The 13,437-nt window shown below is 43.4% G+C and overlaps 1 protein-coding gene across 2 annotated transcripts in view; it reads left to right on the top strand.

Annotated features, from left to right (window-relative positions):
* The first annotated feature begins 1,440 nt into the window (after positions 1-1,440).
* The window catches only part of IL31RA (interleukin 31 receptor A), a 35,145-nt gene continuing 23,148 nt past the window's right edge, over positions 1,441-13,437 (top strand). The window contains exons 1-3 of one of the 2 annotated variants that reach the window (XM_083883805.1): positions 1,441-1,538; positions 12,374-12,455; positions 12,965-13,261. In XM_083883805.1, the coding sequence (XP_083739931.1) occupies positions 12,404-12,455; positions 12,965-13,261 (349 nt within the window). In that variant the 5' untranslated portion in view covers positions 1,441-1,538; positions 12,374-12,403. The remainder of the gene's footprint in view (positions 1,539-12,373; positions 12,456-12,964; positions 13,262-13,437) is intronic. The other variant, XM_083883806.1, reaches the window with a different exon arrangement.

Below are 13,437 nucleotides of genomic sequence, written 5' to 3'. Positions count from 1 at the left end.
ACGTTTAACTAGTCTGTTAAGTCTGGTTCAGCTTTTCATGATTTTGGAAGATTGAGCAGCCAACTTTCAGTGTGTCAATAAAATCAATGTATTAATCAGTTGCCTGTGAGAACAGGCAACTAATCAGACCAAGTCTAGAATAGAGGTTCAATAACTAAACATAATTAAGGGTCTGGTCCTGCCCTTTCTTGTATTCTCAGTAAAGAAAAAAAAAAAAAAAAAATCCAGTATACCAAAGAGTACTTAGGTTGCAGTTTATATATGCTTGTTTTAAACCACATTTCTGTTTCACCTGTTACCTCATAGTAAAACAAATGCAAGTTTTCAAAATATCACTATGCATGCTATTTAAATAGCAATGGGGATTTAAAGACATTAAAGCACTTTACAGTGCAGGCTCACACTGAGGTTATGGATGATGGGAAGATCATTCAAACATAAAAAGAGAAGCAAATGGGCTACCTGGCTGAATCTGATGATTAGCTACAGAGGGTGAAGGCTAATGAGTGATCTGGAAGTTCGAGTGGGTGTTGAGCCTGTATGTTAAAATAGCCTGAAAAAAACCTGAGCCGCACAAGTCATGGAAGTTGAAGCTTCTGTTGTGTGTGACACTAGTGCAGGATAAAGAGTTTGTTGTCTGTGCTGGATCTCTTCCTGAATTGTGGCCAAAATCTCTTGATGTACTGATTACATTATTAAAATCCAATACCTCTTCTTGGAGAGTGTGTGCTTAGCAAGGACTGTCAGTGTGTAATAGGAGGCACATTAACTAGGGACTTTAGATTGCCATTTACTAACTTTACGGCATCTTAATTGCAAAGTTCCTTCTGATTTTCAGTCCCGTTATTCCCTTTTATGTTGCTGATGGCTGCAGCCTTCCTCCAAGCCATTAACTGGAATACAGTTGTCAGTTTTCAAAGGGATCACCACTCGCTTTATCCCCTGCCTGTGCCCTAAATGATGCATGAGGTGCTTACGCCTGAGTGCTCCTCGGCGGTGGCTGTTCCCCAGCACAGCTGCGCGTGTTTATGCGATTTCAGGACACTCTTGCCTTGATTCTTCTGCACCGAAATGTCACTGGGTGCGCTCCCGGCTGATTATCTCCGTTGGGAAGGGCGGGGGGGCTGGAGGGGCCGGGGGGGCTGGAGGGGCCGGCGGGGCTGGAGGAGCCGGGGGGGCTGGAGGGGCCGGGGGGGCTGGAGGGGCTGGAGGGGCCGTGTCCCCGCTCCGCCCCGTCCCGTCCCGTCCCGTCCCGTCCCGTCCCGTCCCGGGAGTGCGGTGCGGTGGGCGGGGGCGGGCGCCGGCCGGGGCTCCGGGCAGGGCAGGGCAGGGAGGGCAGAGCATCCGCCCGGCGCCGTGCGGGGCAGTGGGGCGCTCTGGTCCCGCACCGCCAGTCCCAGCGGCGGGGGTGGGGGATTCTGCCTTTCGGAATTACGGGAAAAAGCGTTACTTGCGCTCAGCGACTTCTTATTTTGTCCGCCCCTTGGCGCTGGCGGGAGGCAGACCCTGTTAAGCCGAACGCCTGTTCTGTAGTTGAGGTAAGTGAAAAAGATGCTTTCAGCAGAGGTTTTTCTGCTCGTTTTCATTTGTGTGAAGTGTGGGAGAGTGTGAAACTGGCGGGTGTTACTCGCGTGGATCTCTAGCAGTGAGGCTTGCTCGCATTCGCATCTCTCCAGGCTCGTCCCAGACTCGGGGCAGGACGTGCTCCTGTGTCTCTTCAGCCAAAAAGATCCTTTTGGTTTCTTTCTTTCAAGTCCATGAGATAGTAAGAATTGAAACTTTCTGTTTGGCTCGTTGCATTCGTCTCATTTTGTAAAGAATGCGATACAGATGCTTGGCAGTGGTTTTCCTTGTGAGATAATGGTCGAGAGTCAGTTCTCAAAACGTTTGCAATTTGTGCAATCGTCAAAGGAAGGAAAAGCTCTTACTTAACTCCTGTCTGCTTAATTTCTATTCACTGAGATTTTCTCCAAGTGATGTATCAGATTTAAATGCATTGGCCCCAGGTTTCCTCAATGTTTGCAATTTCTGCCTTCTGGGGGAATATTATTTTTGTAATGTGTTTGTGTACATATCCATTATGGTATCATCTTCATGCACTCAGGCTTAAACTGGGGAAGTGTCACTTGCCTTCTCACCTGTAATTGGCGGCATGACTTGTCTTTTGGGAGTGGAGGGTCGTGTGAGAAGCAGCTGAGGGAGCTGGGGGTGTTTATCCTGGAGAAAAGGAGGCTCAGGGGAGACCTCATCACTCCCTGTAACTGCCTGAAGGGAGGTGGTGAGATGAGGATCAGTCTCTTCTCCCAAGTTAAAAGCAGTGGACAAGGAAATTGCTGCAAGTTGCACCAGAAAAGGTTTAGATGGGATACTAGGAAAACTTTCTCGTCAGAAAAAGTTGTCAAGCACTGGAGCAGGTTGCCGGGGAGGGTGGTGGAGTCATTGTCCCTGGGATATTGAAAAGGGCATGTAGGTGTGGCACTTGGGAACTGTCAGCGATGAACTTGGCAGTGCTGGTTAATGGTTGCACTTGGTCTTTTTGAACCAAAACGATTCTATGATTGTCTAAATAGTTGAAACTTCTAGACTCTATCTCTGAATTAGGAAACTGATTGGGCAAGAGAATGTTTTCGCGCTTGAAGGAAACTTTATGTATTGGGTGAAAGAATGGAGTGGTCAGTTCAGATTTTTCTGTCAATGGCTTATCCATAACAAAACAAGTCTCAAAAGGGATAAAAAGGGAGAAAGAAGCTTTGGGCTTATATCGTAGAGGTTGCAGTATTGAAGATTAAAGATCTTGATTTTTCTATAATAATCATTTAAACGTGGGGAATTTTTGCATGGTTTGGTGCTTGTAGGGGGCATTTTCAATTAAAAAATGCCATACTAAGAGATGTCAAAACATAGATGTATTTAGCAGTGTTTGGAGCCTGATTTCTCACTACCATGCCATGTTTTTCCTTGCAGTTTTAAGATACAAAAGTATTGTTAGTAAAGTTTACAGCATAGATAGTAAAGAAAAACAGGAGATATATATAACATTTATGAGCTGATCTGAAGCAGCAGGGTTATGGTATGCAATTAGTCTGAGTTTATAATGTTTTCTAAAATACATGATTAAATATCTTTTTCAGACATGTTCAGGAATGTTTCAGGGTCATGGTAATTTTTTTTGAGTGTGAAGGAAGTATGAAAGTGAAGTTTTGTCCGTATTTTGTTCTCTTGCCTTCTCATGTCTGTGGAGCATGGTATTACCTACACTGTGTTTTGTCATCTTCTTCTTGAAGCACTGAGTACTGCAGGGATTATAACTGTATTCTGCATTTTGGGGCTGTAGCTGGTTCCATAACAGTCCAGAAACATATTTGCTTTCTTCCAAAACATGTTTTGTTGACATTATTTAAGTAGATGTGTGTTTTACACCTAGTTCGGCTCTTAGTTTGAAAGGCAAGACTGGAGAAGGTTGACAAATGCTCTGAAGTAGTAGAGAGAATCTTCTTTCTGATTTTTTGACAGGTATGTATTCTGTACAATACAGATTGAAGCCACCTAAATCTGACAAATGTAAAGGGTTCTGATATGGCTACCCTCTTTTCAGTGAGAGCTCTGTGTTTCTTTAGAGTTCAGTGCATGGATCCTCCGACCCTGCCCATCCATTTTGCTCACTTAATTGCTTGCCACACCAGAAACTTTTTCTCCATCAACCCAAGGGCCATGAGGGCAACCATTGTCTAATAATGTCTTACTTAGTGGCCCATATATAAAGATAAAGACAATAAATCTTGTGTTGTGATTGTAACTTTAAGCTTTTTCCATTAAAATTCTGTTTCTTTTATGAAGTACAATACATTACTTAGTAGAATACCTGTTTTGCAGCCTTTTTATCTATCTGAGCATTTTATACTTTAAGATTTATATAGATGCTTATTTGTTATCCTTGTTCAGAGAATAATGAGTTATATTCTATTTTTTCCTATTAGTATCAAGCTCATGTAGTTAAAAATATGATTTAAATTCCAATGTAGCAGCATTTTATATTGCAATGTATGAATATTCAGTGTGCTGTTTATAAGAAGATAAAGGGTTTCTCAGAACATGTTTTGCATCTTTAACTCCAGGGTATACTGACCAAAATAACTGTTATCAGCAGTTATTAGCAGAACTGACTTTTCCTGGTCACTGTGTCTTTCAGAATTTTAGAACAAAAGTACCTTATCCTTTTGTGCCTACATTTGCTATTTAGAGACCAAAAGAGGAAAAATGGCTTTCCTGCTTTTTCAGTTTCCAGTTGGTTTGAAGTTTTTAAATTAACAAGTTGTTTTACATGATGATGATTTTTTTTATTTTTAGACGTTACGGTGTTTTTAGAACAATTTTTTGTGGTCAACAGTTGATACAGCATTTTGAGGGCCTCACCATGTGGCTCCTTCAGATATGTCTGTAAGCTTAGTAGTTTTCTGAGTAGATATGCATTGTTTGAATTTATTAAGTGATGTTAGTAGATTATGCCATGATTAAGTTTTCTGGTAGGCCATCATAATTTAAAATACATATAGGTTTATTTTACAGAAGAAAGTGCATCTAACACCTGTTTCAATCAAGTTCTATTTAAAGGCAAATATTTTAAATCTTATTCATCCTGCTCTGATGTTCAACTGACTATTTTTAGCTCAGTTAAAGACTGTGGATTGTGAAGTCAGTGTGTCCAGGATCTTTCATCACAGTGTCTGTCATTTCTCCCATGGATGGGCTTGTCAGTGCATAAGTCATGGGGGTTAAAGACTTGAAAAAACCCATTAACTGTCCCTCAAATTTATTGCTTCTTCCATTATGTTTGTGTCATTGTCTTCTCTGACCAGTGTAGAAAACTGTCCATTTTCCTCTTTGGATGCTCACTGGTATTCACCTTTGGTGAAATCCTGACTGATTGTGGATCTTATTCACCTTGTTACCAAAAAGGATGCTGAAGTTCATATTTGAATAATTTTCCTGAAGTGTCCACTTCCCCTCTAGGGTTTCTGTAAGTACTGATGGATTTCAGTCTTGGAGTTATGAAAACTGACAGTTATTGCTTTTCCAGGAGCATTTTGCAGAACATGGTGGTTGGATGGCCCAATGGGCTAGGGCAGAGGCTTAGGCTCCTGGCTTTGAGCATTTGCTGGCTGTGGACAGGACAAGGTCTGTCTCTCCATATGGCAGCCATCATGGCAGAGCTGTAGCAATGGATAGTAAAGACTAAATAAAAGGAGTGTCTATTCAGCTTTGTTCCTTCATAGTTGTTAGAAGAGTGTCACACTAGAACAAAGAGTGGTGCCACATCCAGTTGGCAGCTGGTTCCTGATGAGGTTCCTGGGGGCTCACTGTGGGGCCACATCCTGTTCAGTATCTTTATTGTTGATTGTCACAAGAGGATCAAGGGCAGCCTCAGTCAGTTTATAGATGAAATCAAGCTGGGCAGGAGTTGATCTGCTGGAGGGCAGGAAGGCTCTGCAGAGGGATCTGGACAGGCTGGATCATGGGCTGAGGCCAGTGGTGGGAGGTTCAACAAGGCCAAGTGCCAGGTCCTGCCCTTGGGTCACAACAGCCCCAGGCAGGGCCACAGGCTGGGACAGAGTGGCTGGAAAGGACCTGGGGCTGCTGGTGACAGTGACTGAACATGAGGCAGGGTGTGCCCAGGGGGCCAAGAAGGCCAAGGGCATCCTGGCCTGGATCAGCAATGGTGTGGGCAGCAGGAGCAGGGCAGGGATTGTCCCCCTGTGCTGGGCACCTTGTGTCCATAGACACGTTGCAAGGAGGAGGAAGGTTGGGGATAATGTGGGCCCTCTTCAGAAGTAAATGGGAGACATGGATACCCTGGGCAAAGAGAAGGCTGAGGTTCTCAACAACCTCTGTGCCTCAGTCTTCAACACCAAGTGTTGCAGCCATGTCAATCAAGTTGAGAAAGGTAAATGCAGGGACTGGGAGAATGAAGGCCCAAAACCCACTGTAGGATCAAGTCTGAAACTATCTAAGGACCCTGAAGTGCACAAATCCATGGACTCCTGTAAGATTTTTCTGTGGGTCCTGAGGGAAGTAGCAGAAGAAGCTGCTAAGCCACTATACATAATTTTTGAAAAACTGTGGCCATCAAATGAAGTCTCTCATGACTGAAAAATGAGAACTGTAACTCCCATTTTTAAAAAGAGGAATGCAGAAGCCCCATGGAACTACAGACCAGTCAGTCTCTCCTCTGTACCAGGAAAGATTATGGAGCAGATTCTTCTGGAAACTGTGCTGAGGCACATGGAAAACAAAGAGGTGATTGGTGGTGACCAACATGGCTTTACTGAGGGCAGACCATGCCTGGCAGATTTGATGGTCTTCTCTGATGGGGCTACAGCTTTGGTGGACAAAGGCAGAGCAAGGGTAGTCTCATTTTCTACCTGGACTTAAGCAAAGAATTTGACACTGTCCCACTTGCCATCCCTGTCTCTGTATTGGAGAGATGTGGATTTGATGGATGGACCATTCGTGGATAAAGAACTGGCTGAATGTCACACACAAAGAGTTGTGGTCAACAGCTCATTGTCCACATGGAGAGCAGTGACCAGTGGTGTCCCTCAGGGGTCAGTCCTGGGGCCAATACTGTTCCACACCTCTGTCAGTGACATGGACAGTGGGATCAGGGCACCCCCAGCAAGTTTGCTGCTGACACTGAGCTGTGTGGGGCACTCGACTCAGGGGAGGGAAGGGATTGCACCCACAGGGACCTGGACAGGCTGGAGGATGGGACCATGCAAACCTCAGGGAGTTCAGCAAGGCCAAGTACAAGGTCCTACATCTGCACTGGGGCAATCCCAGACACAGCCACAGGCTGGGCAGAGAAGTGATTGAGAGCAGCCCTGTGGGGAAGGGCTTGGGGGTGGTGGCTGGTGAGAAACTCACCATGAGCCAGCAGTGAGTGCTCCCAGCCCAGAAAGCCAAGGAAATCCTGGGCTGCATCCAAAGGAGCACTGGCCAGCAGACTGAGAGAGGGGGTCTACCCCTCTGCTCTGCTCTGCTGAGGCCCCAGCTGGAGCACTGCATCCAGCTCTGGGGTCCCCAGCATGGTGACAAGGAGTTGTTAGACAAGTGCAGGGGAGGAACAGGAGGTTGCTGAGAAGTCCTGAGCATGAGCCCTGTGAGGACAGGCTGAGCAAGCTGGGGCTGTGCAGCCTGGAGAAGGGAAGGGTGTGTGGGGATCTCACAGACACCTTCCAGTGTCTGAAGGGGCCTTTAGGGAAGGTGGAGAGGGATTCTCTGACAGGAACTGGAGTGACAGGACAAGGAGGAATGGTTACACATGGAAAGAAGGGAAATTTAGGTTAGATATTAGGAAAAAAATATTTACTGTGAGGACAGTGAGATCCTGGAACAAGTTGCTCAGGGAGGTTGTGGATGCCCCATCCCTCAAAATGTTTGAGGCCAGGTTGGATAAGGCCTTGAGCAACCTGGGAGGTGTCCCTGAACATGGAAGGAAGGGTTAGGATTAGATGGTCTTGAAGATCCATTCCAGCCCTTAGCATTCTGAGATTCTGTGATACTCTGTGACACACCACCTTTACATTTACAGGTGTGGCATGTTCTTTATTCTTGGTGTAACATCTACACTGTATACACAGGCATGTAGTTCGTGTAGTTAAAAACAATCTTAGAAATGGATCTGAATGGAAAAGAGTTTTGTGTCCTGAAATGGGAAAGAAGGGCAATTAAGAAGTGGTCTTTAAAACAATATGGAGAAAAGTCTGGCTTTGATGAATCAATTTTTAAATTATTTGAAGAAGACAGTTCTGTTCATATTTGTTAAGCCATCAGAATTTAGCTTTTATAGGCATCTTTAAGTGAAGCACTCAGGCACATATGGTGTAATTTTCACTCTGACACATCCTTTTATCACTTTTACATATACAACTTTTTCAGTAAACAGGCAAAGAACTATTTTGTCATGTATCATGTATCAGTTTCTGACAAGCACATAAGATTTGAGCAGCATGGTGACCTGCTGAGTCATTACATTGGTTTCTGGCAGGTAGTAACTAGCAGTAGCCAGGCCAAATAAATAGCTGCTAATTGACACTGAAGAAAGTGGAAACAGGAGAACTGAACCAAATTAACAGCTCACATCTGGGAAAAGTCATGGAGGTCACTCTCCTCAGTTCTTTCCTCTATTTCACCAACTCAGATGCCTGTCTGATCACGTAGCAAGTTGCTTACATTTGCTAATGTAGTACAAATACTTTTTTCCTTAGTTGTCTGCTATTTTGGCAAGTGGAAGTGACTTACTGTGTGGCTGAGTACTAGAGAAGCACTAGAAGAGGGGGAAAAGGTACAGGATGAATGCAGGATGATGAGCACCCACTGACTGGATGGAATTTTCAACTATATAAGCTTTCTGGTGTGCATGTTAAACTAGATTTTTTCAAAGACTTCTAACTTGACATTGGTCATTGGCCAGCTTGGTCATGCCTATTCTTGCAGTGCTGTGCTCCACTGTGGTGGGATATGTCATGGTATGTGGTATTTTCAGTTTAAGCATTCAAAAATGTTTTCATGATTTGCCAATGCTTCTTGAGTTCCAGCTCCTTCCTTAAAATTCCATTCCTTCCATATGGGATTACTGGAGCTGGTTAAAGGAATATGATAAAAAAAATTGCTTGCTTTGTTCTTGGAGGCATCTGAACTATTTTGGTTGAAATGCAGCCTCTTCTGTCTCATATCCCCTCAGTAACAGCAAATCCTCATGTGTAGGGTAACAGCAGAAACCTTATCTCTTATTATAAGGAATAAAGGAGGAGTTAGAGACATGCATGTGCCTGCGGGGCTGTGATCTTTTTGGCATAGTGGAGATGTGGTGGGATGGTTCCTATGGCTGGAGTGCTGGAATGGAAGGATACAGGTTCTTTAGGAAGGACAGGCAGGGAGATGGGGAGACAATGTCACCTTCTATGTCCGTGACCAGCTGGGGAGCACAGAGCTCTGCCTGGGAGTGGGTGAGGAGCTGACAGACAGGTGATGGGTCAGGGTTAAAGGGAGGGCAGGGACAGGGGATGTGATAGTGGATATCTGCTACAGGCCACCTGACCAGGAAGGCTGAGCAGATGAGACTCTACAGGCAGATACAAGCAGCCTTATGTTCATAAACGCTGGTGGGGGTCTTCAACCTCCACAGTATCTGTTGGAGGGATAGCACAGTTATGCATAGGCAATCCAAGAGGTTTTTGGAATATATTGGTGTTAGCTTCCATCTCCAAGTGACAGTGGAGTCAATGAGAAGAAGTGCTGTGATGAACTGTCTTGACACCAGCAAGGAAGGGCTGGTGGGAAGGTAAAGCTCAGGGGCAATCTTGGCTGCCATGACTGAAATGCTGGAGTTTGATCAAGATCCTTAGGGCACCAAGGACAAGAGGCTCTTTATCCTGGGCTCAGAGGAGCAGCCTTTGGCCTCTTCAGGAGTCTGCTTGGTAGAATACCACAGGATAAAGCCCTGGAGGAAAAAGGGGCCCAAGAGAGTGGGATGATATTCAAGGATCATGTTACTCAAACTCAGGATTGATGCATTCCAACAAAGAGGAAATTGGTCAAAAACACTGGAAGGTCTACTTGGATGAGCTCCAACACAGAAAGGCGATCTATACAGGGTGGAAGTAAGGACAGGTAGCCTGGGAGGAATATAAAGAGCAGCCAGGGATCAGGTTAGGAAAGGTAAAAGTCCTGATAGAATTAAACCTCGCCAGGGACATCAAGGACAATGGGAAAAGCTTCTGGTGTTGTGCTGATACAGAGTACTTGGAACAACGACTTTTTTTTATTGCCATCAATAGTGTGATTCATCTTTATTTGTTTGAGAACAAGAAAATACACCCTACATGTATAGTAATAGTATATTCTCTTTTCATACTGGCTTTGTTTCTTGTTGGTACACATCTTACTACTCCTGTATTTTAGAAGTATGTCACTAGGAAAACTCCTCCCTAATTTTTCTTTGTATCCCACATGTCCTTTTTATTTTATTTTCATTTTAGATTACTGTAAAGTTTAATTTTTTAGCAAATCCAAGAAGTTTTTTTGGAAGGAGACATGGCGTAGGGCATAACCCCTACTGCCTATATTCAACTTAGATCTCTGTCAAATGACCTGGTGCACACCTGCTTCCTGCTATTATCTGAACCTGTGGGAGGAGGAGATACTTTATTGGGACTGAAAGCTACTGGTATGCCTATTTAAGGGACATAGTACTTGCCTCCCACCTGAAGCCCTTCTGAGACACAGGTTTGATGGAGAGCTGAAATTCCAGACAAATCTGAAAACCCAATGTGAAACAAGGACGTTAACTTCCTGCAAAGTAGTAATGCCCACCTGTTGTTTATGAGCATAGTAACTAGAACTACTTGTCCAGGAAGTAGGAGTACTGGGCTCTAGGCCCTCATGTGGTGAAGGGGATCTGACACCTAATTTTCTAGAGGCAATTTTTCTACTTACTAGCCAAAGGAGTAGTGTGGGGTTGCCATTTGTGCTGGAGTTGGGCCACTTTGCAGACAGGGGTTCTTACAGACAAGCTGATGAAGCATGGACTGAGTGAGCAGTGAGGTGAATTGAAAACTGGCTTAATAAATGGACCCACAGGGTGGTGATCAGTGGTGAAGTCCATCTGGAAACCAGTCTCTGGTGGTATACCCCAGTGGGCAATACTGGATCCAGTCCTGTTCAACGTTTTCATTAACATTCTGGATTAGAATGCTCTGGCAGAGTCTGCCTTTGGTGAGTTTGCTGATGACACAAAACTGGAAGGGGTGACTAATAAGCCAGAGGGTGGAGCTGCTGTCCACAGCGACCTTGGTGAGCTGTAGAAATGGGCTGGCAGGAACTTAATTAAGTTCAATAAGGAGAAGTGCCAAATCCTTCACCTGGGGAGGTACAACCTCAGGCAGCAGCACAGGGGCCTGGCCAGGTGGAGGGCAGCTTTGCATAAAATGCCCTGGTGCTCCCTGACACCCAGTAGAACATGAACCAGCAGTCTGCCCTTGTGACAAGGTTTCCTGGGCTGCGTTAGGACTCCAACCAGCAGGTCAAGGGACGTGATCCTGTCCCTCTGTTCAGCACGGGTGAGCCCATGCTTGGAGTGTTTAGTCCAGTTCTGGACTCCTGTTAGCAAGAGAGACATGGACATACTAGAGGGAGTTCAGGGAATAGCCACAATGAGAGTTAATGTACTGGAGCATCTGCCATATGGGAGCTGGAACTATTCAGCCTGGAGAAGAGAAAGCTCAGAGGAGATCCCATCAGTGCCTGAGGGGAGAGTACAAAGAGGCCAGAGCCAGAAGTTTTCCAATGATAGGACCAGAGGCAATGGGCACAAGTGACACACAGGACATACTTCTGAATGTCAGGAAATACTTTTTTACTGTGAGAGTGAGTGAGTACTGGAGCAGGTTATCCAGAGAGTTTTGTGGACTCTCCATCAAGGGAGATCTTCAAAAGCTGTCTGGACGTGGTCCTGAGGAGCTGGCTGTAGGAGGCCCTGTGTAAACAGGGACTTTGGATCAGATGGTCTGTAGGGGTCCCTTCCAAGCAAACATTTCCATGATCCCGTAAGTGCTGACAGTAGCACTTGAAGAAATGAGTCTGTTTGATTTTTCTAGGTTTTTCTTATGTAACCCTAGATTAATCTGTGCTCTTAGAAGAAATTGGTCTACCACTTTGCTTTCATCCTTCTTAACCTAGAGTCTGAAGGTTTTTTGGCTGCACAGTAGTTCAGTATTTCTTTTATTCAAAAAGGCAAAGAAGGTGCCTTTCTTTGTCTTTGCAGATTGAATTCAGGTCTGTTGTCAGGGACACTTAACCAAGAAAAAACCAATATGAATTCACCCTCTTGGGTGAAAAGTGACTTGGGCTGTTATCCAATTCCTGAACAATTTCTTCATTAGGTGGTGATGAACAAGATAGGCAAATCCTTCCTTCTGCAACAGCCTTAATTTTCAAAAGAGTTCACTAGATGAATCTGCTTACAAAAGACTAGTCAGGGTGAATGTCAAGTGGATGGAGATACATTTCTTACCAGTTATTTACATGATCCTTGGAAGGTAAAACACTTGTGTGGATTGGATTGCCCAGCAGTGTTTTAGGTACACTTGTCTTTCTCTTTGTTATGGGAAATCTATGCAACTTGTCCTAGTAAAACTGTGTCAAATTTCTCCATTATTCAGGAAAGTAACACTTAAGACAAAGCAATACATCACTTGAATACAAGTGAGAAAAGCTGAGTAACATTACTAAGTCTTACACAAATGCTAACAAAGTATTAAAAAGCGTATTCACTTTACTTTTAAAAATAAAAAACATATTTTTTATTTTATGACAGCATTTTCTGCCCATACTTACTGAGAAGGAAATGTTCGGTAATTTGATTTGGATGTTTGTCCTTCTCTGCAGCTCTGTAGCAGGTATGTTTCTGGATTATTAATACCTGTTTTGCCATAAGAAATATTTCCAAGAGGTAACATTCACCAAATGAAATTTTGAAGAGTTCTGAAATATATTATATTGCAGCTTAGTTGTAAATTTTAGCTTACTGATTTAATGTATTTTTGGATATTGTAGTAATAATGATAAATGCATGTAAATTACATGCATATCTTTTACATATAGGAATGCTTTATAAAAATAGGCTTAAAGTACAAGACTTTCTTTACTTCTTTAGAGAAGTAAATTTAGAGCTATTAAAAAGTATCTGACTGGAAACTTCCTCATTATTTCTGTGAAGTTGTTGAAACACCACTCTTATGTAATACAGTAATTAATGTGGACTGCACTTTCAAACAGCAATGTCTGATTTGAATGACTAACTGGGCACTTTATTTGAATTCTGTATGAAAAACAAAACAATTTACCATTTTTCCAATAGTATTTTAAGAGGAATATGACTATGTGGTGTCTTTGATTTTGTTTTTAGATGAAAGCTCTATCAGCGATGCTGAAATTTTTCCTTCATCTCCTGCAATTGAAAGAGGATCCTCTCTGGAACTATCCTGTGTCCTTAGGAAGAACTACATGCCTCAGAGAAATGCAAGCCACATCATCTGGAAACTGAATGATGCATTGATTGCTCCAGAAAACTACCATATTGTGAATGAGACTGTATCTAATGTAACCATCCATAATTTCACTTACAGCACAGCTTATGTGAAATGTTTCATGAAGTACTTGGACAATGAACTACCTTTGGCTCACACAGAAGTTAAATCTGGCTGTAAGTAGAAAGGCAAAACAAAAAAAATCTTAACACTTTTTAATACTTACTATAATAATTTTACTTTTAAAACAGCTACTTTTGGTTGTGGCATTTTAAAACACATTTATTCAAGTGTGCGTATATATATGTATATACACACATATGTATGTATGTTTTGGGGTTTTTTTCTCTGA

This window comes from Zosterops lateralis (assembly GCF_965231275.1).
Source record: "Zosterops lateralis genome assembly, chromosome: Z".
NCBI classification, from domain to species: Eukaryota; Metazoa; Chordata; class Aves; order Passeriformes; family Zosteropidae; genus Zosterops; species Zosterops lateralis.
Note: the sequence above shows the minus strand (reverse complement) of the source record. Positions and strands in the feature narration are given on the sequence as shown.